The 26,577-nt window shown below is 41.6% G+C and overlaps 1 protein-coding gene across 14 annotated transcripts in view; it reads right to left on the reverse strand.

Moving 5' to 3' along the window:
- The window catches only part of LOC139700149 (CUGBP Elav-like family member 1), a 1,070,669-nt gene that overhangs the window by 206,190 nt on the left and 837,902 nt on the right, over positions 1-26,577 (reverse strand). For all 14 annotated transcript variants that reach the window (XM_071598714.1, XM_071598708.1, XM_071598713.1 and 11 more), the window contains one exon: positions 12,098-12,146. In XM_071598714.1, the coding sequence (XP_071454815.1) occupies positions 12,098-12,146 (49 nt within the window). The remainder of the gene's footprint in view (positions 1-12,097; positions 12,147-26,577) is intronic.

The following is a 26,577-nucleotide window of genomic DNA, read 5'->3' on the forward strand; positions in this document are numbered from 1 at the left end:
TTTGCTAGGCGCAATATCTATGTTAGCCGTCATTATCGATTCACTTAAAGCGGCTTTAATCATAAGTCTACATGGAGTTTGTCATTTCATTCCGGGTGGTTCGAGAAAAGACTGATCCGATGAAACGCGGACCTTTTTTAAGTCTCATTTTCGCCCGACGGTAGCAGTCCTTACGCCTGCACACGAGGAGGCACCACGGCGGGGAGGGAGGGGACCGTTCTCTTCGGGTCACGGGAGGGGTCTCCCCTTGAGCCACTCTTTCTTGGGAGCGCTTTCAATGGGGAGGGCGTGGGAAAAGGGACGGGGAGAAACAAGGGAGATACCCACAAGAGATAGCGAGGGCAAAAGGTAGGGCAGCGAGCCCGTGGAAGTGGGGCGAGAACGCATTACTACACAGGCGAGGGGAGGCGAAGAGTACAGGTGTGGGGGGAGAGAGAATATTGTCTTTCTACATACACACACACATACATAAATATATATATATATATATATTATATATATATATATATATATATATATATTTTATATATATATATATATATATATATATATATATATATATATATATATATATATATATATATATATAGTGAGCGTGAGAGAAAGGGACAACGATGGTACCTCTGGGACCTTTTCTCCGCAGATGCCTCCCATTTACGTCCACCTCTGATCCTCCCTCTACTCTACTCCCATAAACCCCCGACCACCGAGAAACTCCGAACTCCTACCGCTCCCTTTCCTCTTAAATATTTTCCCTTCATTTTCCGTCATCATTACAAGAATTAAATGCTCAGATCAAAAATGCAAATGTAAAATTGGTAGGCAGACGCATGAATAGCTGAAACATCTATTTCATTGGATTCCTCATGGAAATTTTATCAACATTCATTTCTGAAGTCGCCCCTTTATTTCCATTTTCCACTGATATATTCTTAAGTATGCTCACCCATTTCTTGCGCGAATAGTCCCCCGGAATAGATCCCCTGCCTATTTCTTCCATTATGATTCCGTATTCGACACTTATTATGGTGCAATCTGATTTACGCCTAGATCTCGATTGTTCAGTCTTCCTCCTGTCTACTTATCCCATATTCTGAATCAAGTCCATCAACTTTTTCACTATGCTTTACAAACTCCTTTCTCTACAGCTGCAAAGTGAACAATATGTCCAGACAATTCTGAATACTGCTAACTCGTAATACTTTTATTGCCTCGATGTTTCCCTTCCCTTCCTGTGTCCGAACCGATCTTCACTCGTTTACCCTTCCATGGAATCTTCTTTTGACGATCTTAGTACATTGGTAGCGACGATTTCCACGGACTTTGTAACGTCCACGCCAAGGATATGGTAGAAGAGGCATAACTCAGATTTAAAGCGGGAATGTAAGGGAGGAGTCGGACTCATTTAAATTTACGGATGATGTTACCCAGAGCCGAAAGTTTATGGCCATTATGGAGGGTTTTGCCATCAATTTTTCAAGAATAACGTAAAGAAAATCAAGATAAAAACAAAGTAATGAGATTATGATGAAGTAGGCAGAGGTTAAACCTTTCAGTAGACGGACATAAATTCATGCAAGGAGAATATTGGGAAGTATTCTGGACTAAAATGGGGACGGTTGCAAGAATATTATAAGATAAATCGTAATAGCAAAGGAAATGCTAGCAATGAGGGGTGTATTTAGGGGGGTCTAGAGCAGAGACTTACACTCGTATTAGTAGTGATATTGACAAGTAGTTCATCGTTGCACGATTTCTAAGCCTCGTCTTTGAGATGGAGGATGAGCATAAATTGAAGGCCTCTGAGCTAAAGTATTAACGGAGATAAAAAACACGGTGTTTCATTAGACACACACAGATAATAAATTGCATAATAAATAACTGTGTGGATATTCGAAAAAGGTAGGCAATGTGCATTGAGGTGATAATGAGAGGTAATAATGTGAATGATGTAAAAATGGAATAAGAGGTAATAAGGAGATAGAAGAAACGATTCGGGGACGCGAGCTATACGGAGAGAGAGAATAACTAGCTCGGGCCTCGAAGCTGTGAAGAGCTAAAGATGGAAATAATACATGGGAAACGAAGTTGACGTTGGGTGGAGATTTACCCACAGGCCCTCTAATCCCACATTATATCATTAGACCACCTATAATTATGATTTTATCCATTTCCTATATTTTTAATTACTATTGCCAATGCCATTAAATTAGGTAGTATCCTCCTTTTTTCGTCTCAATAAGGTATCAATATCACACTTTACATAATTTATATTTTAAATTAATATAATCATTGCCTACCATTTGATGGGTCTTTAATAACAATAGGCTTTTTCAAAGAAGTTTCACATCTGCTCCCGCCGTGAATGTTACAAGGCAGACCACGTCAGCCTTCAGGTTTTATTTACAAATGACATTCTTCAGTTTTGATTATTCTTTATGTAAATATTAGTACCTTTTTATCGACATTCTGAACTGCCCTCTGCTGTGCCTCTAACGTTCTCATTAAGATATGGTTTAAAGCAATAAACCTTAAAGAGGGATTCCATGGTCTCAATTTCGCCCGAGGCCTTGTCCATATCACTCCCTATTGCCCCCCAACTCACCTCCGGGCGTCTTCCTCCCCAGTTCCCCCCAGTCTTCCACCAAGTTTCCATCCCCTCACGGCTTCTAATTTGCTTCTAACCATCTCGTCCCCTTCTCCTGCTCTCCCCCTCTCCGACCCGTAGGCGCATTTTCCCTTAATTCACTCTTCTTCCTCTCCGCCTCTCTGCTCTCACACCCCTCCATCTCCCCCAGCTCTCAGGCCGTCGCCGTTTTTCGTCCGAACCCCCTTCCCCCAATCGCCCTTTCATTTCCCCGCAGCGCACTTGGTAGTGCAGATAGGACTTTTCGGGAGGAGAAAATTAACCTTTGGGCCATCACTTCTCGGTGCCCTCCGTACTCCTTTTACTCCTCCGTCGGCAGGCAAGAAAAACTAAATGATCGATAGGCATCCTTGACTAGGTGAACACGAAATTGAAATCCTAGACAAATTTGATGCTCCAATGCAAACGACAAGTAAACAGTGATCCTGGGGTCAATCTCCAGATTAAATATTTGCTCTAATTTAATTTTTATGTAGGAAAGTAATTGGATTCATTCTGGAGCAGTTCATTTGCTGAAGTTCTTTGCATGGAGTCATGAAAGCGATACCCGGAAGGGGATCGCGGACTATTTACGAGAAACAGACTATGGAAGATACTAGTGCAAGAATATATGACAATGAAAAGGTCAGCAGAAGATATAATCTTTCAGACTTTAAGGTTATTGTATGCAAATTCCAGGATATATCATTACTATGATTGTCCCACTTTTTCCAGATCATTTTAGCCACTGTATAGGTATTTCATGAAGTAATGGTAGCTAACACAAAAACTATCGGATAATATGGGAAAATAATGAGGGAAAATCAAAGGATTTCACTTATTAAATAAGTTGATGAGGATAAGGGAGTATGAAAATACATTCCAAATATGTGAAAGATCGAACTCTGCTCATTAAACGATGACTGCCTATTAACTGATTGTCCATAAACGTTCTATAACTTCCAATATCATTTATAGACATTCCTTTTTTTTACAAATCAAAAGGTGACGATCTTTTTAGTGAATCCCCTGAATGTTGACAACCCCTTTCAATCTTTCAATTAGCTCCCTCATAATCAAGACCTAAATAAAACGATTTTTTGCACCATATAAATGATTGATCTCTTCTTTCCTTCACAGTTCTTAGGTCCGTTATCAGGAATAGATTTAAGGAGCTGTTCATTTATTGTATTGTGCGCGGGGAGGCGAATTACGGTTACACATACGTCAGCTCATACTGAAAGCGTTTTGGTGTGGATTAAATTAGAACTACAATTCAGCTTTGATTACAAATATCCCATACTATCATTGGCATCGGGAAACTAATATTTATGATAAATGTTAACACCTAAGAGATAAGCAAAATTTTGTTTTCGTGGAGAAAATAAGGATTTTTTCACATTTGTGGACATTTTATTTTAAATGTACATTAATTTCAATCAACGATACATTTCCGCCACCGGGGATTCTCTTCACAGCCCCAAAAACGGAGAGAATTTTTACAAAGCGCAGCCCAGGTTCGGCATGGAACACCGAACCCATAACAACTGCAAGGGATTGAGTTGGAGGTTTAATCAAAGTGATCCCTGCACATTTACGCCAGTGTGGGTTTCATCCTGCAGAGGAACTAATACCGTGTATTGCAGCCGTCACCTCATTGTAAATTGGTAATAATGCCTTTTCATTTCGGTGATAGGAAAACAGAGAAGCTTCTGGTTATTGCACCTACTGTCAGTTCACTTGCGAGAGAAAAAATACCATTAATCGGAGAACAGATGAGCAAGGGTTCTGTTTTTACCCACTCCAGTCAGGTTTCACACAAAAAAACTGACTATTTTCATGCCCACCATTTCCTAGGCATTGACCAAATTTCCAACAACGAATGAAGAGGGAAATTCAATAATTACCACTGGGATTATCATTAATCATAGATTAAGCATTCAAGATCATTTTTAAGCAGCTCTTCAAGTAATCCTATTCTCTACCAATAATTGTGTTCATAACTTGCTACTTGCTCCGCCATTATTCTTTCCACATGTTTCTCCTATTTCATCTCCGTACGTCTTCACTTCACTAGTTTCCGACAGTGAGATTTTAGTTATCACAAAATTCTGATAATTTATTCCCACTAACGGAAGAGAGAACCGTCAACTCACCAGAAACCTCTTTCTATAGTCGAGCAGCTTTTGGCGATAGAAATTGATTACGAGAGAAGTACAATGCGGAGGCAACTAAATCATGGAAACGTGAAAATGTTCCCTTTATTGATTAAGGCAGACGTGGGCATGCCGAATCCATAGAAATTCGTCCGTCTGGCTGAATATTCAGAGGAATCAATGCTCGGCCTAGTCGTGCCTATATCAAGAGTCAAAATAGACGGCAACGTGAAATAAAGTACTCATCGAAATACCACGCGATGCCGATAAATGAAAATGTCATTTTCATTCACAAATTCACCAGGTTTCTAACAGAACAATGAGTGGAATCAGACTACGTGAAATGCCACGAGTTTTCCAATTCGGGCACGAAGCTGCTGCCAGCACTTGACGCCTTTGTCCCTCCAATCTCTGGGTCGCACCAATCTTAAACCCCAACCTCCCCCTATCCCCCAACGAATCTTGCACCTACCCTTCATCTCTTACTCCTCACGTTCACCCACACTCTCTCCCTCCCTACAGCACTCCACTTCCCCATCGGCCACCCTCTTCTCTCCCCTCGACATGTTTCCTCCGCTGTCACGCTTGAGCGACCCGCATTCCCCCCAATTCAATCTCACAAGGGACGAGTTCGGCCCCTTTGGGATAAGTGGTGTCAGTGGGATATCGATACATGGGAACGTTCGATGCAATACATCATGATACATGGATGGGAATGGTTTTCTTGGAGCTCCAAAATATCTGCTTATATAAAATATGAACGTATTTTGATCACTTGCACAGTTTTCGGAAAATGGGATACACGTAGAGAGCTGTTTTTCCAAACTTTAAATAGCACAGTATACACATCATTAACTCCGAAATGTCAATAACCAATTCACACACGAATCTCCATTTGAAATATGCGTACACAATACATTTAAAGCTAACATAACTTGCCGATGCAGTTTCATTTCCGTAATGCTGTGAGTCAAGGTTATCATTTATATTTAACGTGATCTACATTATTTATCATCCTTCCACCTGGACCACATCTATGCAGGCCCATCTAGTCCATGTAGTAATGTGTCAGCGGTAATTATACATGATGCAGAACACACTGAGTACACGCCCGCACGTTGCCTTCTAATGCCAAAATATGAACCATTCCTTTCAACAGAAAAAAACTACTCTCTGCTGCTCATAATGCCTCGCTAATCTGTCAAATATGGCACTTAATAACACTGAAAGGTCCACTGGTAAAATCGCTTATGAGACAAACATTCATTTCCAAACCCCGCATTATCAAAAGAAACCACGCTTAATGCAACGTAATGAGTCACACACTGATTTGCTTTATATTAAACTAATCACTAATCATGCTAAACGCTAGGAAAATCAACTTTTTGGGGTCACCGGTTATCGCCCCTGAAATTCTTCCAGGGCAAGTTTGGCATGGATGATAGAAATCAGGCAATAAAGCTAGTTTGAAATTAAATTGGAATATTCATTTCTAGGAGAGGAGAGAGATAACAGTCCATATCAATACATATATATCGCTGTTTTTGACAACCGTTATCGGCGAAGTGCTATCTTCGAAAGCGCCTCAGGAAGCGAGGAAATACGTCAATGCACACGCGAAATACCCTCGGCGACACGTGTATTTCTAGAAGTAGTTTTGACAGAGGTGAGCTCTAAGTCAGCATTTGCATTCTCTGGAGGAGAGGCACTCAAAGAGTTCCAGTTTAACACCCACTCAAAGAATGGCGCATTCTTGATTGTTCCAAAGACGTCAATACCATATGACGCCATTGGCACTGCAATATTTTTTCCTTCCTCTTTTTCCTACTTTGTTGACACTCGTTTGGATCTTGGTTAACATACTATAAATATTTTCAAGCATAGACAGTTTGTTCATTTGCTTGCATGATCTTTCCACTAATGCTGAGGGTCAATTGTCAACGATTTTAAAACACGTAATTCATTATTGTTCTATACGATGGAGGATGGTTGTTACAAAAATCTTCTTTATCTGTTACGTGACCACAACCTCACGCGTGCTGTTCATACCTTCCTGGTACACGTAACTTGAAGTGTATCGAATAGAATCCCAATAAAAATTCCAGGAACCTACGAGACATCGAAGCGTCTCGTAGGTTCCTGGAATACACGCTTATGACCTTCGAAACAACATCGGCAAACGGTGTGGAACAGGATAATTGTCTAAATGAGTATAAATAAACATGTCATGATGTTTGCTGAAAGTGACTCCACAAACAAAGAAAAGCATCGTCCTCTATTGCTATTATTTAATACTAGCAATGATATATATATGTTCACACTTCTACTTTTAGAAGGTTAAAAGTGATATTTTTACCTGATCTAAAATTTTGGGTTAAATGAAGCCTCCCGCTTCTGCGATGCACCAGGCATCGACAGGAACAAAATCCTCGTCAATTCATCGTTTACTCGATAGTTTAAACTCAAGCGACAAAAGAAAATCCTTTACAACTGACAAAACAGTATTTAAACTTCCCCTGGCTAGCAGGTGAAGGATGCCCACATAAAGGCGAATCCACAACTTCCTGCGACCGTTCGTTACCGACTCGCGGCCGCTAGCCGCACGTGAACTTTTCAGACATTCGTTAACGCTCTTTTCTAAATGTAAGTCCATTCTACGACGATTTGACTTTAAGCTACATTTTGGGACATCGATTTATTTCCAAAGATCAAATTTGAATGAATCGATACGTTCATCAACATAGCCCATCCATTCTCCCTCACCCATTCTACCTGTCCTCTCTCCCATCCTCATCCCGCGTTCCCTCTCGTTCACTCCACCCCCAGTGCTCAACCGAAAATTTATTTCCCTTCCTTCCGCTGCCTCCTCGACGTCTCTTTGGGCATCGCCGTATGCGGGTGGATGCAAGGAACCTCTCCCTCCCAACCCATTGCCACTATCCTCCCCCTCTTCCCCACGTGTGGCTCGCTCCCCACGGTTCGAGTCGCATTGGCATCACTTCAGAATGATCATTGAAAACTAACCATCACGGTCTAGCTTGACTGAAAGCGGAGTCAAATCGAAATAAACGCATGGAAGTCGCTATAACCGCCGCGCTATTGAGTTCGGTTTTTTCCGGCGATTGAACCAAAGAAATCAATCAGTTCCTAGAATTTGAGCATTTCACAAAAATAAATTTTTAAGGCCTTAATCTCCACCTGCCACACGCATTAAGGGTAACCAACAGGGTACGATGCATGCAAATTAATTTGGACATTCTAAATAAAAGAGTTTCTGGCGTCACAAAGTTTTTTATGTTGAACATTCTTTTTCCTTTCCGAGAGTAAGAAAATGCCATTCGTGAGGAACCTTCGATAGTAGCTTCCGGTTCATTGGACTCCCAAGTATCAATCACTGAACCTACCCACTCCTTCCACTACAGATATACTTACTTATTTCCAATTTGTCACGCAATAAATTTTCTTCGTAACATAAAATCTCCGCCATCGTATTGATGGCTGTATTCCCCTAAGTAAGCCTTGTAAAACATCTACGGGACGGAACAAAATTAATTAGTGACGCGCCTCCTCAATCACGGCCGCATATTCTCATTACGCCATCCCTTTTACATAATGCACGTGACTTCTGCCAATTAGCACCCACCCTAAGCAATTTCATCCCTCTGCGTCCTTTGATCTCGGCGGAGTCTCTCGTGCCCTCGAGTTTCTTTTGCGCTCGAATTAAAAAGCAATTTCAGGAGGCGCTACATCTTGCTCCCACCCCTCCACGCAAGATATCCCCAACACTTCCCTCACTTCAAGCACTAATTCTATTTTGATCCCGCTTATTAAAAATGCCTTCCCGCCGACGAAGTTCCTCTATTTGATTGTAATTAATCTCGTCAGTTTTTTTCTCCCCCGGGAGAATTAATCTCAGTCCTCCAGTCACATGCTTCTATTAGGACATGCGAATATTTTAAGTCAAGTATTTAAAATTTTCGAATATTGAATTATATTTCTCAGGATGAAATAGTTTAATTTCCATTCTAGTCTTGACCTTCCCGGAAAGCAATTTAAATTTCACAAATTTAAGTTGAAATATCCAAAAGAGGATTCATGGAGATGCTATTTTTTGAAGTTCCAAACAATATGCGGAAATATTAAAAATTATGACTACCTTCATATTTAAGTGCTTTCATTCCACATGAATATTCACGAACTACATATCACTCTCCATAGTTCAACGCTGTTATAATTCGATGTTCTACTTATTTTATTAACCATAGCCATTATATAAAACTACTGTGGGCCTATAACGAAAGAGAAACATTCGCAAATGAAAATTGCAATTTCGTACCACCAAGTTATTATTGTGTCACCAGTTTTGTTTGAAAGTAATAATAATCCATTTTCCCCTTACGGCACCTCCCAACACAGACCATGTGTATTTAATTTTGCATTTCAGGACACGTAAACAATTTGAAAATATAAAACAAACTTAACAATTATATTTGTAAAATAATGAATAACAAATCTCAACAGTAGGTAAGAAGCTGAATTTTTAGTTGCAAGCAAATCATAGAATGAATCGTTTTACTAACCAATTAAACCATTCAAAATCAATACTTGAAGGCTCAACTTTGTGAAATATTTTCATTTGCACTAAAAATCTGTGGATTTCACAAAAATAATTTATTGAGGAACAAAACAGGTTTCATCACAAAATTGACAACTTTATGTTTGACTTTTTCACCCCTAATTGTATTCGATTAATCAACAATTTCCCTATTCAATTGACTGATTTACTGCTGGGAAGTACAATTTTTTGCATGGATTAAAACAATCTGCCAGAAACTTTTCATTTCTCGGTCACGAGATAAAAATAAATTAAAAGAGGCAAAAGAACGTTAGAAATGCTATAAATAAATGGAACTATCCATGGTTTAGTTTTACGACAAGGGATCCTTTCTCGAGCCATCCGGTAAAACCAATCTTAAAAAAATAAAATTCCGTTTAAAATCATACAGGAAGGCCAGACTGCAGGCAACACTAAATAGAAAAAAGACACAGGCTCGCCAGCTAAGAGCCGCCGACCTTTTCCTATGCCCACGCTGTCTGCGGAGTCTCTTTCTTAACGTATTTCGCCACTATTTCAGGAATTCTCGCCTTGACCAGCAAAACACTCCCCCCGTTTTCGCCGAAAACCCCATCTTCCTTCTTTGTGCTGAAATTACTTCCCCTCGATGCACGCGCCCATCTGTCCCTTCACTCTCCACCACTCTCTCTTCAATCCCCTCCCTCCTCCCCTCAACTTTAGCCTCGTATTTCCCATTTGCCTCCCGTCGGCCCCGATCCACACTCAAAACACTCTCCCTACGACGCTCCATCCACCGCTCCTCACCCCCCTCGCCCAGAGTTGCACTTTAATTACCGGTTCTTCTCATTCACACTCCCATTACCGAGATTACTCGTCCGCGGTCACGTGATGGACAGTGCCCGAGAGACTCGCTGTAGACCGCTCCGGCGCCACCCCCCTGAAAATTGAATGGATGACGCGGGCCGGGGAAATGTGGATGGTGGAAAACTCGACCGTGGGGGAGGAGCGGCGTGAGGGAAAGGGGTGTGGAGTTGGGAGGGATGTGGAGAGTGTGGTGGGGTACGTAATTCTAGGGTGTGGAGTTTTTCTCCGGGAGAGATGGCACTGTGGGCGACGTTGTTTCTCTGGGCGTCCTGAGAGTAGAGGGGGCTACGGCGTCTGTGCGCAGACCGGGGTCGGGGCTTGTGACGCCCTCGCATTCTGGGGGATCGTCCCAGATGTGTGGCGAGCCCGAGACGGGGTGGGTCATGAGCCGTGCGGTGTATGTGGTGTCGCCGGGTCGTTTGATGGCCCGTGACCCACGGCCGATCCCCTGCCCCTATCTCTACCCCCTCCCCCGGGACAGCCGAGACGCTACCCGGCGACTCTACCCACTCACCACCCTCCCTCACGCTCCCCCCCCCTCGCTCTCCCCTCTGACGTGCCATCGGCGACCCAGATCCATTCGTTTGAATTTAGTCAGCGCTTGGTGTTTCGGTAAACTTCGAGTGCGCTCAAGTTCGCACGCCGTCTCCCAAAGTGCAATTCAAAAGAGAACTGACTCGTGGCGAAGAACTACGTGAGCCAGGGAGCTGGCAATTAAATCAACGAGCGGTCACGGGAATGGGGAGGGGAAAAAAAACCCTCGAGGTTCGAAGGTTAGAGATAAATTCGCTTAAAATGGGGTCAACCAATCATTCGGTGTGAGTACTCGCACCGTGCTTAATTTGGGATATACTCACTAATAAGTTGCTTGTATTTCTATGTAGTTAAATTCCATTAATGAAATACAAGTCTTAATTCGATTTCACTACAAATGCAATAGTCATCAGGAATAGATCTCATTTCGTCTTTTAAAGAAAATGTCACCCTTAGTTCAATTACCTTTTGAATTGATACCATGATTTTTCATGAGTGGGTTTTCTGATGTCGACGGTGACGCAGAAAATCCTAAAACGAAGTAGCTTCGTAGGGTTTCTACGTCATGCATTTCCGAGGCCTAGAAAATATTAGATGTGTAGTCAAATGAGGCGCACGGTCTATCCTCAAAATCATTCATCTTTTGAAAATAAATTCAATTCACGCAGATATTATGTTCAAACTTTATACTGTACCGAAATCTATACGTAATTATATATTATACGAATTATTATTTTCATGATCACGCACCAAAAGGAGTTAAAGCAAAGATGTCGGTTAATAGTCTGACGAATAATCAAATTCATAACCATGCTTTATACAAATAAAGAACCTCATTGTCTTTAGATTTTTAAAATCTTAATAAACACTCATTCCTATATTAACCAATGATCGCCTTCAAACAATTTAAGTCAACATTATAGATTCTGACTTCATGTAACGAACGATCAAAAGAGACTTTAATTCACCTGGCATTGCGTTTCACGAGACTTAATTTAGAACAAAACCGGAGACCAAAAAATACATAGCTCGGAAAAAATTTTCTTCTTTTCTTTTGACACTGGATGTGAAAAGAACAACCACTAAATTAATTTCTGAAAGAATTTCAAGGGCCACTGAAAGATCTGAAATCCAGGAAAAACATGAAAAAGAACACTTAATGATCTCTTGATGACCCTTCGGTTATGCGAGGCCTTCAACAAAGAAACTCCCAGAGATGGATGGCGCCAGTGAGGTCATTCAGTGGAAGTACAACGTCAGTCCGTTGAAAAAAACACACCATCGGCACTAGGAATTTGATTGTGGAATAGGTATCAAAAATAAAAGTTGTCACCGACTTACCGTTCCTGTTTTCGCTGTCCGCGGGTTTCATTTGTATTGGATGGTGCATCTGAAAATAAAGGGAAGCTTGATTAGGAAACAGTACAGGCAGCGGGGTATAAAAATCTGTAACACGCAACCAATTGCATTTCTACACACCTCGCACAGCTCTTTTGATTTTTACTTTAAAAGAAGAAAATACAATACAGTATTACAAATAACATACAGGAGGACGTGACATGGGAGATATTCGAGATTCAATTTTTGTGCAAAATGGGTTAGGGTGAAATGCTCAAAAAAAGTGATTACAGGGTTTAATTTTTATTGCTTCATGGAAAGCTAATTGTGGATTTCTTTGGAATTAATCTTGTTTAAAGGGGTAAATTGTAACCCCTTCACTGACAAATTCTCTGAAAATCCTCAAATCCTTGCCGCATGGTCTAAATGCGGCCTTAACGCCGTGAAAAAAATTAAAGATGAATGCCCTTGGTACAATTAACGACGTATGTGTGAAACACCCACGTAAATAATCGTACAATAATGTATATATTTGAAAACGAATAACCAAAAAAGAAAATACGTTTTAGTAAACTCGACTAACTGGACCCGCTTAGCGAAATATTCTCCTCTTAGGGTTTAATGCAGCCAGCTATTTCTACAAATACTAATTTACCCGAAATCCGAAATTGATATAATGCAAAAGAGAGGACAGATGATGATTTACCATAGGTGTACTACAGATCCCCGACTTTGCTACATGGAAATAATTGCTTTAATTGGAGAACACAGATTAGGACTATATTCCTTATAATTTACAAGCGGGAATTTGTAGGGTGGATATTACGCGACGACTGTTGAGACAGCAAAGCAATGTATCAGTAATCCTTAAATTTTTCTGTCTTATTGGATCCGTGTCAGCAAGCTTAAAATGTCATACCCCTGCCCTCTTCAGGTTCTTTGACATAACTTCATAATAAAACAAAACTTAAAACTTAAACATAAAAATACATTCATAATACATACAAAAATCATTAGCTATTTAGAAAACAGAATAATATGACGCCCATTTCGGGAACTAGATATAAGTCAACTTTCAGAAAAAAATGCATCATGGTTTTTTTGCCTACCAATGGGTGGTGGCTTCACCGACTGAAAATTTAGTATATCGCCAAGGGAAAAAATGGCCTCGTGGTTGAGAACCTCTACCATACGCATACGATGGTCGTACTCTTTGATTCAAATTCGAGCAGGATACATTATCTACTAGTGTTAGACGAATACAACCACCTTGATCATTTTTACCCCCACCTTTCCGAAGTTTGACGCATCAATAGGAGCTAATTGACGATCCATAAAACCTATAACCTGCTCACAGAATAAGGGCATTACAAATTCCCTTTCTTGTACGAGTAGTGCATCTACATAATACACCACAAGTCGCTGCAGGGGTGTGTGGCGGGGGGTGTTACGTCACCGCTCGTGAAAGAATAAAATCACATGCAAAAGCAACAAATTCACGCAAATCTTCACCTACACCCATAGAGGCGTATTAATCATGCGAAAAACTTTTACTCTCACGCATGGAAATTCATATACTATAAACTAACATTTAGTCAACAGCTAGTAGATTTATCGGAGGCAACCGAAATCTTAGGTCATTTATATTTTGCTCGAAATTAGGTTTGTTCGGCAATCGTGTTAGACAAGCAACAGCATGAAGCACCCAGCGCAATCCTGGACGACGAGATGACTCCAAAAATATTCAACAGATTCAGGCGAGATGTAATGGAAGTTCGTCATTATGAGACGAATGAATTTTCACTTCCTGGAGATGGTTTGATGAACTGACACACGTTGTGCGTAACAAATAAATCAGGGGAAAAGTGCAAATTTGTCTTTCTCATAATGATTCCAGAAGACTATTCGGCTATACGTATATGCATTCTCACATTCAAGACACTCATCCATACAGTCAGCCAGAAATTGTCGAGGACAAAGATGGCATGAATGGAGAGACCAATTAGACAATTGCGTCACCATGCTACTATAATACGAGATTCTTTCTCTCCTATCACGCATAGTCATTCAAAACAACACCGCTCCACATTAGAAATTACATCACGTTCGAAAAAAAAACCTCCGTTCTATTTTAGAATCTTTTAAAAATGTCCAATTATTCTAATGCTATTTGGATTGATCATACAGGTACTCTCCACGTAGCAGTATGTGAGCAGCAAGAACGATTTAGCTGAATAAAATATTACATTAACAGAGCATTTGGGGAATGACCATAGCGTTTAATACATTTATAAAAAATGAAAGTTGGCCATGTGCTATTCGGAGTTTACGCTAAAGTTGCCACTACAATCGTACTAGTTCTCTCAGTCCTCTCGCTTTTTTCGGCAAATACTCATTAATAAAAAACAAAATAAGCATCCGATGACATGGAAACCTAAATGAGGAGTCTACGAGAGGCTTAAACGAGGCAGTTTCAATAATTATTTCACATTAATTTATTACATCTTTAACAATTGAAATTAGGCACTATTATTTAACACGTATTCATCCGCTCTTGCTTTAAAATGCCATAGCAACATTTATAACCACTCTGAAGTATGTTGGCTTCAGCCAACCGAAATAATTAATCATTATGCACCCTGTCCTTCATGAGGAAACAGCAAAACGATAACCTTCTCTCGTTAAAAAAGTCACCGTTCTATTAAAATGAGATGGAGTCTCATTCTATTTCCTCATGGAGGAATAGCATGACTGGAAAAATAATACCTTGGCGGTTTATAGCGCATGGTATTCAGAGCATGCGAAATTTGAGCGGCCTGCTATGCATAGCTGAGTACATAATTTATACTCTACACTATGGTAGTAATGCTATTCTTTTTATATCGCCACGATTTTTACAAAGAGGAGGCATGACAACTTAGAAAAGAAAAGGCATGATAGAAATGATTTAATGAAATAAACTTTAGAATGAAGGTATTATATATTTTAAATCAAAGCATTCACATTTCGGTCCAACTTATTCTAGAAACGTAAAACGATTAACCTCATATTAATTGAAAAAAATGTTGTGCAAAATTAGAATTTCTCATGTTATGAGTTTTGAATTGAAAAATTATCATATCTCAGTCCTTTTACCTCCACTCATTAAATACTTGCAGGTCCATTACTTTAATTAGAAATTAATTAACTTAGTTCAAAAAAATAAACACAGGGATATTGTCCGCAGCGGATAATATTTCCTAATGCCAAAGAATGAAAACGTATCGAATGGCATGACTCCCGCATTTACTCGCGATATTTCACCTTTAATTCCATAAGGTTCGCTCAAAATAACAGGACATATCCGATCGTTAGAGTGGAATATTTTTCCCTGTTTTCATTGGCCAATTACTCACCTATTTGGGAAAAAATAGTGCAAAAAGACTGGTTTCCATGGTCAGACACCAACGCATATGTAGAGGTTAAGACCCATGAACTTATTAAAGACCGGAGCATAATTCACCGGAGACAAAGCCGAATAAGCTGATGGTGAGGCCGCCCGCCGGTAGACCTCCCATTCCAGTCAGAAAGCATGTTCCTCGCGAGGGTTTTTCTCCGCGCGAAAGAAAATTTTTCCTCGGAAGTTTAAGTTTCCTCGTGGCACTTCCGTGAAGCATTGATATGCAGGGCCGGAGGAGAGTGGGGACGGGTCAGCTGGCGTGAACGACCGGAGACCACGGAGGAGCTCGGGTCGAGGATTTCCCGCAGGACTGCAAAAGAGGCAGCCGGGGCGAAATGCAAAGGAAGGAGTGGCCGTGGGGCGTGAGGGGGAGGATGGACGAGGAGTTTTTTTGGAGATCTTTCCAGGCGGCGAGAGAACCGAAGTCTTAACCCGGGACGAGAGCACGGGGAGACGTCACCTCGGAAGGCAATTGCTCTAGGAGAAGCCCGGCTGAGGAGCGTGCATTAAGTGGTCCGGTGCATCCTTTTTTTCCCTGTGTCGCACCACTCGTTGGCGTAGAGATTTCTACCGCCGGAGTCAACTCTTTGACACCTTTTCGGGCGCCCGAACGGATATAATTACCAACGAATGGCGTGCCCATCACACACCTAGCGGTGGTTTTTGAAGTACCTTGCCTATTCCCACACGTGCATCATGGGTGGGGGCAACGGGAGGGAAACCTTGAACCCCGACAATATTGTCATCGATTCAGAATGATAATAAACAAGACACCGAGAACGATCATTTGGGCTGACCGAGTTCGACTTTGTTTTTCGAGGCATTGCTCACTATTTGACATATCTAATGAATAGTGGTTAAAGGTGTCATTCATTAAAATACACGCACTTTATCTGGCGTGGTGACTCCACGTCCAAAGTGCCAAACTGGATACTCACATTTGCAATAACTTACTTCGATTGGAATCTAATTTGAACACGGAATGAGGTGAACAATGCATAGCCACTTAACCTGAATATTGGGTATTTCAATTAAATTATCCGTCAATGACCAGGTACAGTGCAACTGGAATCTGTTTAGTGTCCCGCCGCATATTAGCCCTACATAGTTTAAGGGTAAACCTTTAAGCAACCTTTACGAAACAAAAAACATGCGGTAATCCATCATTATTTCCAGTCACCACAAACCTTCTGCAAAATAATGCCACCGAATTCTCATTATAATACCTATTACCATACCTTTATAACTCACGATAAATGTGAGTCAGTCTTAAAGCAGAAAAACATTTACGGAATGACATAGATAAAAATTAAATAAAGCAGTAGAGAAACAACTTTTCCTAGGGTAGACAACCTCCGCATCTCATTGGTAAAAACCCTGCGGAGAAAAGGCAATTAAACGGAAGCAGGCGTAGCCAAACAGCGGGTCGCTCGAGGATAATCAGGAAAGGGACAATGAGACTAAAAGTAAATCGAGCATGGATAAATAGCGCACCTTGCGAAAACACATTGGACGGAGTTGGAGACGGAGGGTAAAAATCCATTAAGCATGCCGGGACGAATACTTTTGTAATGGAGCGGACTCGGAGGGCTCACAAGATGGAACAAAATATTGAGGAGACCGGACAGGATCGGGGAAAAGCGAGTGCTCTAGGGGACTAGCATTGGGTGGGTACGGGGGACGGGAAGGGCAATGGACAAAGGAAATGTGGATGAGGGATGAGCGGGGAGGGGGAGTTTAGTGGGATGAAAATGGGGAACTTCACAAGATGACCGGGATGAAATTTTCACGCCGCGTACCTCCCGCTTGCATACAGGGTCATCCATTGGGCGGGACAGGCTGTGGGGGGGGGGGCGGGTGCGCTTTTCTGCGTCGTCGGCTGAGGAAGGACGAAATGAAATAGGAGAAGGGGTGTTTTTGGGAGGGGGAGATGCGGGGCGAAGTTGTGGCGGTTCGGGACGGATTGGGGCGAAACTGGGGCGGAGAGGGACCGAAAAAAAGGTGGAGGGTCGTGGGCCCCCCCCCCCCATAGCGAGGCGCGATCGCATCTGGCCGGTCCATTCCTCACGAGCCGTGCTAGGATTAAACTTTCAAGCGCAGAACCACGGGCTCCGCATCTTCGCCCCTCCTCACTAGGTCTGGGGGCTGGGAACCGTTTGGGGTGGGGCGGGGTTACTGCGAGGAAGAGGAGTGGAGCGAAAGGGGTAATGGACTGGATAAAAGTGGGGGTGGGAGGGAGGAGGGGTTGGTAGGATGAAGGCATAACGAGGACGGGGGCTTGCGGGAGAAGGTGGTGGGGTGGTGCGTGCGGTGGGAAGACTGGTCGGGAAAAGTATGCGCGCGAATTTCTGCGGCGATTCAGTGCGCGGGGTTGGGCAGAGAAGCATAACTTTGACTGGCTTGTCTAGCTACAATTTAGTTAATTATCGAGAGTAGAATTTCATTCAATGAAACTAAATTAGGTCAGAATTTATGAGACTAATAAACAACATGCAGATGAAAATATTGTAATGGAAATCCAATTCGAATAGGAAAATTACGGAGATACAATCAATATGCTTTACATTACAAACAACGGAAAAACGTAACGATAAGAATTCACCTATTAATATTCATTATATTCTACCGTGGGTGATATTTCTGGACCTTATAAGGACAAGTGAGCATTTGTAATAGCTGGAGAATTGAAGACTTCAAATTTCACTCATTAAAGTCGTTGAAATGTTTACGTATTTTTATTTCAATTATATTCTTTGGATATTTTTTTAGAAATATTTTGAGTAATTCAGAGGCGGCATTTGCATACTAAGTAAAATTGGAAAAAATATAAATAAAATAAACAATATAAAAATATAATAAATACTCAATTTCAATTCCACGCGCCATTATATCTCAGGGCAATCTGAAGACATGGTAAGGATCAATTTTTATTCAGTTACAGTTTGTCCATGTATCAGTTAAAGTTAAAATAATTCCATTCTTCCCGACTAAGAGTTCAATTTTCTTTCGTGACCACATGTATTGCAAAACTAAGTGAGAGGTTGACTTGACATTCCTCATACATTTCTGCTCACCTCTGAAATGATTTTATATTATTTTAATCATTCTAAATATTATTAATAGCTCTCCAGGGACATAATTTGCGTGCTTTAAACACATGTGTACATCCTTGCAGGAAATATATGCCATGAAAATCTGAGGACCAACAACTTATTATACTCAATTCACATGAATGACATACATTTTGAAAATTCCTACCCAAGTAAGTTTTCATCTATTGGCTATGAAATGAATTAGCCATAGATTTCAACTGAAGATAGACATAAAACAAAATAGAACTTAAGCACGTAACCGCTGATGGATGATATGTCGCAGAGGTCTTCAAGGACGAAATGTTAATGGTTTGTCACCACGAACGCCGTCGGACGCTTTGGACAGTTCAACTCTTTTCTAAAATGCATCATAAAAGTGGAGCGTCAGTCACCATTTATTATCATCAATTCCCCTTTGGGTAGGTACTTTAAAAAGAGGTCGCTCGAGTCGGCGAACATGTCCCAGCAGTTTTTCCATCCCGTAGTTTGCTTGGCATTCCCAAAGAGGTTAAACTTTCAGGGCAGGTCGTATATGGCCAATGCTATAAACAGCAGTCCACCTCTCTCTCCTTTAACTAACCAGGTTAGAGCAAAAGACCGAACAGGACGCAACGGCTGCATATCGTTTGGTGCCGCACATTTCACCACCCATTTGACATCGTTTCCATCGAGCGTCCCGCCTTCCCTCCTGATGGAAGTGCGATGCGATTGCAAGGGAGGCGGCGGACGGAGGAGCGCGGCCTTTGAGCGATGCACACTGCTCCGCGTGCGCCACAAAAGGGAAAGGCTCGACATCGCTCCGAGAAGTAGGTTCGCCTTTGCGGAGGCACGTAGGAGACGTAAATGTTTTGAGACTCTCTTGCCGTCTAGGAGTGAGCAATGGCGAAAGGATAGAGAGAGGCAAGGTGTTTTCGGAGTGATGTATGTCCTCAATTCATTGTGCTGCCAAAGTGACGGCCGATATCGGGAGACTTTTTTGTAATTTGCTCCCACCATCAACTTCAGTCTTTGGACATTAATAACGACGAAAATGACAGAATGGTCACCGGCAAATTTACGTTACGAAGTTTTATGTCACTGAATTGATTGAGGAACGAGACCAGGATCAACTAATTTCTAAATAAGGTCTCAGTTGGACAACTCAAAGGGACGATTTTTGACGAAATGTACTTTTATCCATGAATGCCATGTAAATCAAACTGAGAAAATGTGCAAAGAGCATAGTCTGCTAATGGTATGTCGCCGTGTCGCCCGGACACTGTATAACCTCTATATTTTGAAGGGCGCTTGCACTGTGTCGAACGCCCTTAAGTCCGAGAAGAAATTTTAAGTTTAATGTTGTCGTATCGCTTCGACATTGAATTCGGGCGACGTTTTACGTAATAATGAATACATTAACTCATTCATAGTGATATGTCGGTAATAACGTGTATTCATAACATAAAAACGCAGGATAATTTATATTTTTAAAGTTTAGATGGAGAGATGTCTTTTTATAAATCAGCCGATTTTTCGGATAAAATTTGTCAACCCAGCGAAGAAAAAACTTATCTGATAAATCCGAAGATAGCAGGCTCCACCTCCAATTTTGGATCCAATGCAATACCTATTTAATAGATATTTTAAATATGATTTTAGGGTTCTATACGACTTCATCAGATGGAGCATTATAAAATCTAAATGCTGCAGCTATCGCTTGCTGCATGATCGATGCTCCGAAGAGTTTCTCTACTTTTCCCAATAAACACCCAAATGTTTGTCAGCAAACTTGAGAATACATCATTTTACAGGGCAAAAATTATTTATGGATAAATGGCCTTTGACTGATGCTTGAAACGTAACGAAAATATTCATGCAACACTCATCACACGTAAAAAACCGAAAGATAACAAATATCGTATTCTGAAACAACATGGACTCCAACTACGCGTGGGTGGTCATTAGGGGAATTTGTTTTGGCTGCGACTCGAAACTGGTTTCCTTGTCCTCTATAATTACTTCAGAAATGTTTTGCTAATCGTAAGATTTTTTCAAATAACTTAATTTTCATCCACCAGATGACCGAGATTAACTAATTTCCTGGAAACACGGAATTCGGCATTAAACATTTTGTTACTCTGGGGCAAAATCTATTTTAAACTAATGAAACCCGATACCGGTTGAATTTAGGCTAAAATACCATATCTTCATGGCAAAAGGACCAAGAATGTTTGTTGCCCATTGCTTCGGTATATTCATCTCTCTCGTATTGCTATCTCACCACCGAAGTAAATCATACGATCTGAAACAGCAACACCATCAAAATAAATAGCAGGCGAATTAATGCTAATCCCCTCGGTATTATTTTTAATACTCGCTCATATTATGGAAAAATTACATCCAGCAGGAAATTAAACTGGAACAGATACAGGCTAGGTGAATAACGCAGTGACCTTATCGGTAAATTGCTGCAAGACACGAGTTGCACGGCAAGAGGGAATTTACAGAGGCAATGGAGGAGGGAGCACGAGTAACTGCTTTGAATATGGAACGTTGAAAAGGATGAGACGAATACACTAGACTCATTTTTATTTTTTTCAAGAATCACCCAAACAGGGTACTGAATGCAATTAAAATTAACGGATCGCGCCCAGGGTATAAACCACGTCAAAAGATCGTATAATCAAGACAAATTCTATGAATAGTATAAACATATTTAACCTCACCATGTAGACTTAGTGCACAAAAATACCTTCAAAACTGACTTCAGCTCGCTTTTACTTCTAATACGTCGGCGAATTATCCAACCATGGTAAAATCATTCTTCATGAAAGTATTACCGCTAGTCGAATTTTAACTTCCAATTTCCCTGGTAACATCTACCATTTGGAGGGAAACGTAACTATTACCCGTTTTTTTTGGAAGCGACCAATATTTCTGAAAAATATTCGAATCAATTTAATTTATTCCTTAAAATTATAAATATACTTGTAGTTAATGTGGGTAGATATGAATTAAAACCTCTGATTATTGCAAGTCAATTGGGTGTGCTGGTATAAGCCAATCAGAGATCAAAATCGACCCTGGTGAGATGTGAATCTCAACCTTTGAATTCTCTTTCAAAAGATGGCAATACAGGTCATGATCAGTCCCTTGAATGTCAGGCCATTTGATATTTTACAATTGTAGATTGATTTGTAATCAGATCCGTTCACCCGTACAAATCCACCTATCTTAAATCGGAACCGGAAAGTCGAAATCTCAGAGGGAGATGGGACTGTACCTTCATCCATTAACTTCCGTTTAGACCCAAATTCTTTACCAGGTATGTTTATTCTGGAATATTTTGTTAATGTTAATGGTATTTAAATCACTCAATTGAAAGCAAAAATCGTAGTAGGCATATTTGTAAATTATGAGAGCACCAGAAATCTAGGAGGCACGATTCCAACTATCTTCTTCTGACGATGTGAGCTTACTTTTTACTCTTTGACTATCCAATTAACTAGAAATTCTGACAGAATCAACGTAGGGCACGTACAAGTGTTCATGGTTAAACTTTCTGGCAAAAAAATAAATTCTGGAAAGCCTATATACAGTCAGTAGTCAGAGTAAATATAACTAAACATTGATTAAAAAAATCTTACTTTGCACGCCGAATAATCATTCATTCACTAAAATATATTGAATTCATGATCGAGAGTATGCGCTTTGGCTCACATAAACGAGTACGTAAAGATTTTCCATAGATAACATATTGGGAATCAACGGACCACTTCCACGCAAGTATAATAGTGAATAGAATCAAATAATGACAAGTATTCAGCGGTTAACTCTGGAATGATTCCGGCGAAACGAAGCTGCGGCATTGAATTCCACTGCTTGCGGATGTCAGACCGATTAAAAGAATTCCGATTCAGACTCGCTCGGCATTCGAAATCGCACGGCGAGCCAATCACTGAAATTCAATTTCATCGACGACTATATCTATATATTTGTTTCCATATTCCAAGCGAAGAAAATTTCGCTCCGGAGGCTCTTCCGGCCTTCCGCCTCACCCTGTCCGGAGAGGAAAGGAAATCAAAATCCGAAGAGTTAAGGTGTGCGCACAAAAGATTGGTTTTGTGAAAAGGGATGAGCAGCGAGGGAGAAGGGGTGATGGGGGGGATGGGGAGGGCGGAGCGCGCGCGCTCTCGCAAAAACGCATGCGCTCGAGGGGAAGAAGTGCGAGAGGATGGAAGACAAGAGATTCGCCGTTACTTCCGAACTAGCGGAGCAGAAAAAAATGGATGCTTCAAACAATCGACGCTCGCTTTGCGAATAAAAATCGAACCAGAACGTCTCGAAAGTGCATTTTCGTCAAATGCGAACGTAATAGAAATATTGAGACTCACAGAAGATTTTGTTTTTGTCAACCGGATATCAAATAAACTGCTCTTTGAAGCGGAATTGGGATCAGTGTTTTGCAACAGAGAGGAAATATTCGTGCATACGGATAAGGCTTGATATCCACTCCTTTTGCACTCAAAAAGCAAAAGAATCGCCAAGCAACGTTGTCCAAGGGAGAGGCAATTTATTGCAAATGCATATTTTTAGTTTTTCATAAAACCCTAGTTTATTTGACTCTTAGCATAATAAGAAGGGCCAATTTCTTTCAATGTCTTATATTCAGTTCTGAGAGAAATGAATTTCACTTAACACGGTAGTGGTCGCCGATGGCTGTGGAGTTTTCCGAACCGCCAAACATGCAAAATATTTTTATCACATGGAACTCACTCGCTGAAAATACGTGCTGCTGGTTCATCAACCCAGATTGTATGTATCACAGAAAATCAAATAGGCGCTAATCACATCAACTTGAAAGCCCTCATATTAATTGCGACAGTCCCGGAATAAAGTCGTTTTCGTCTCAGATCCTGCTCCCTTACCATCAGAGAAAAGTGAAGATAAAATGGAAAACGATAAATAAGAATGAGCGAATAACCTAATAAAACGAAATGGAAGCGACGGGATGAACTATTGTTAATTTTTACCAGCGTAAAATGACCCTTTTTAGGAGCTTTAGAGGAGTTTGAAAAATAAAATGCACAATTTTACGTTAAGGGCGTATCATTTGAATTGGCTCAAAACTAACTTACATTAATTGCCTCGTGCATTTTCTTGAATAACAGTCACAATTTATACAATAGCGTCATGATTTACTAACCCCTAAAAACTAATGTTGTGCTGTAATTATGCAATAATAACGGGAGCGCTAATCTTATCAGTTACAAAACACCTTCCGTTAGACGAAGAGATCTTATCCACTCAAATCTCTAGTCCTCCAAACAAGTTCATTTCCAACATAACCTATAGCTACTTTCACTAATATAAACAACATGTCATATTTTTGAACATTTGACAGTATTTGGCATAACTGATAAATGTCGCTTACTTCAGCAAGGTGCAACATAAAAATGTAAGTTTTGCTATTTTGAAAATGAAGGCAATGGTTAAATTTTTTAAATTGCGTGGTTGACCGAGATCATTTTAAACCTGATGTACCAATATCTGCAGGTTTTTTCCAAAATTTAAAAATTCAGATAAATCTCGCAGCCGAATACTTGTAAAACAGTGACCGCATTAAAACTGTTGAATTCCATCGCACGGAGCAAAGGAGATAAACTTCGTTTAAAAATGCCTTGTGCAGATCTTTAATCTTAACCGGCTGATAAAAGTTTTACAGCATCGCACCACTAACTGCCACGAGAAAATAGACCCTTCGCGCACCGTCTCTGCGCAGCCTAAATTGTTAAAAGGCGCGTGGTGCTCAAATTCCATCAAGGGCCATGGAATCCTGCCGCTTCCCGTTTACCATCTCTCCGACAACACCTTTCGCAAATCCACGAACTTCGGCCATCTTGTCCACTCTCCCCTCTCCCATTCGCCCACCCTTACCGTCACCCACATATTTAATTTCCGCTTCCTTCATGGGGAAGAGGAGGGGCGAGGGGAACTCTCAAACGACATTTCCAAAAACGACCACCATGCGCAGCGCCGAACGACCAGGCCACCCCTTTAAGCCCTTCGCCCCTAAAAAGCGCCACATTGCTCCCGATATATTGACTTGAGCTCTTCAATGCTTCTTTTTCAAGTCCATGGAGAGGAGAGGAGCACAACGAGGAAGAGAAAGAGAGGAAGTGGAGGGGGTCGGGTCGGGGCGCTGACACTAAGGGCATTGCTACGTGGCAAGACACAACAAACCTGAAGGAAGGGAGAAGGTTGGATAGAGCGGAAGGGAATGGAAGAGCACAAGGGAGACGGGACATGGGAGTGGGGAGGAGAAAGGAGGGACCGGAGCGAACTTACCGGAAAAACCTCGATGAAAAATAAAAAGGTGGGCGGGGTCGGAGGAAGTTGAATAAAATATTCGACTGGCGGCATGTGAGGAAAGGAGTAAGATTGGGGGAGCGAGTACGGGGAGTGAGTCCAGGAGGTGGCGGCGGAGGACGGGGGCGTGTGGGAGGAGGGAATAGGCAAGTGGAGAGGAAGAAGAGTGGAAACAGATGAAGAGGGAAGGAGGAATGCGGGGGTGGGGCGGGGTTGAGGGGGAATGGAAGCCGATAAAGAGTGAGATATATAAGGCGGCGGAATACGAGTTTAAAAGCGACGGCAATAATGCGGAAGGTGGTTGGTGGGGTGGGAGGGAGAGAATTGGGGGGGGGGTCGCCCTGCCGGAAACAAAAGGACCGGGGGAAGGAAATAGAAATCTGATGAGGAAAGGCGCGATATATCCGGGTCAAAATGCGATATGGGAGAGTTGGAGGAGGAAGGGGGAGATAGGAAGGCTTTTATCTGGGGAGGGGGGAAGAGGTTAGGAAAAGAGGGGTGAGGGGAGGCGGAAGGCTGAGTGGGGGGGGGGTCGGACGTGAGCGGAATTGCGCCGTTAAGAGATACGTAAGGGGAGCGCGCGATGGAATATGGGATTGGCATTAAAGAGTAAAAGGTAAGGGGCTCGGAAGGGCACTCGGCTACGCCGCAGCACCGACTTCCCTTCAACTCCCCACAAACCCTCCCCTTACTCTCACTCCCCACCCTTTTGTTTCCCTGCCTCCGCTCCACATCTATTGCTTTTTTTCCCCGCCCTCTCTTCATCCTTCCTTCCATCCCTCTCTCCCTCCACTTTGGATCCTTTTCGCCGTTCCCTCCAGTTTTACACCCCGCACTCTCGTCCCTCCCCCTCGCCCCGTGGAGGCGGTAAACGCTCACCCCCGTCAGACGAGCAACAAATAGTGCCCAGCTCGCCACGATGCCGCTGACAATGGCGCCTGAACATCTAAATGTCCTTCGAACGCTCGGGGAAGAGCCGTTCCGAGAAACTCCGCTCCGCCGTGCACGACGTCTTCCCCGAAGAACACATTCCCCGCGCCCGGGGAGATGGACGCTTGAACGCAGAGCGACTGACGAAATTAGTGATGCGAAAACATGCCAAGTGGACAGCAGTTCGAGGGTTCGCGAGGCTACGACAGCATTTTATTGTCCAGTAATCCTTTTCCGAGCTCTTAATTAATGCCGGCGTGCAAATAGATTTAAAATTGAACTAGGGAAAATGCCGAATTCATGCATTGACCGTATTTTTCTCTTGCTTCGGGAGGGAGAAAAAGACAAATGCGGTTCCTTCGTCTTATTCAAGCAAGCTCATAATATAAAATGTAAGCAAATTCATTTAAAAAATATAATATACATTTCATAAACTAAATATACGGAAACCTAAATAAAACAGATTCTCGAGAAGTGGAAGACTAACTATTAAATAAACTTTCATGCAGGAAGGTAAATAACAAAGCAAGTGACTCAGTTCCTGTGTTTGGGCAGTAGATTGAAATTAAATGAGTACAGTGATTGGGAGATAAGGAAAATGATTATGTCAACGAAAGGCGCATTTTTAAGACAAAGGGAAGTGATTACAGGTACTCTTAGCAAAGGCGTATAGA

Source organism: Hetaerina americana, unplaced genomic scaffold (genome assembly GCF_022747635.1).
Source record: "Hetaerina americana unplaced genomic scaffold, ioHetAmer1.1.p SCAF_10, whole genome shotgun sequence".
NCBI lineage: Eukaryota > Metazoa > Arthropoda > Insecta > Odonata > Calopterygidae > Hetaerina > Hetaerina americana.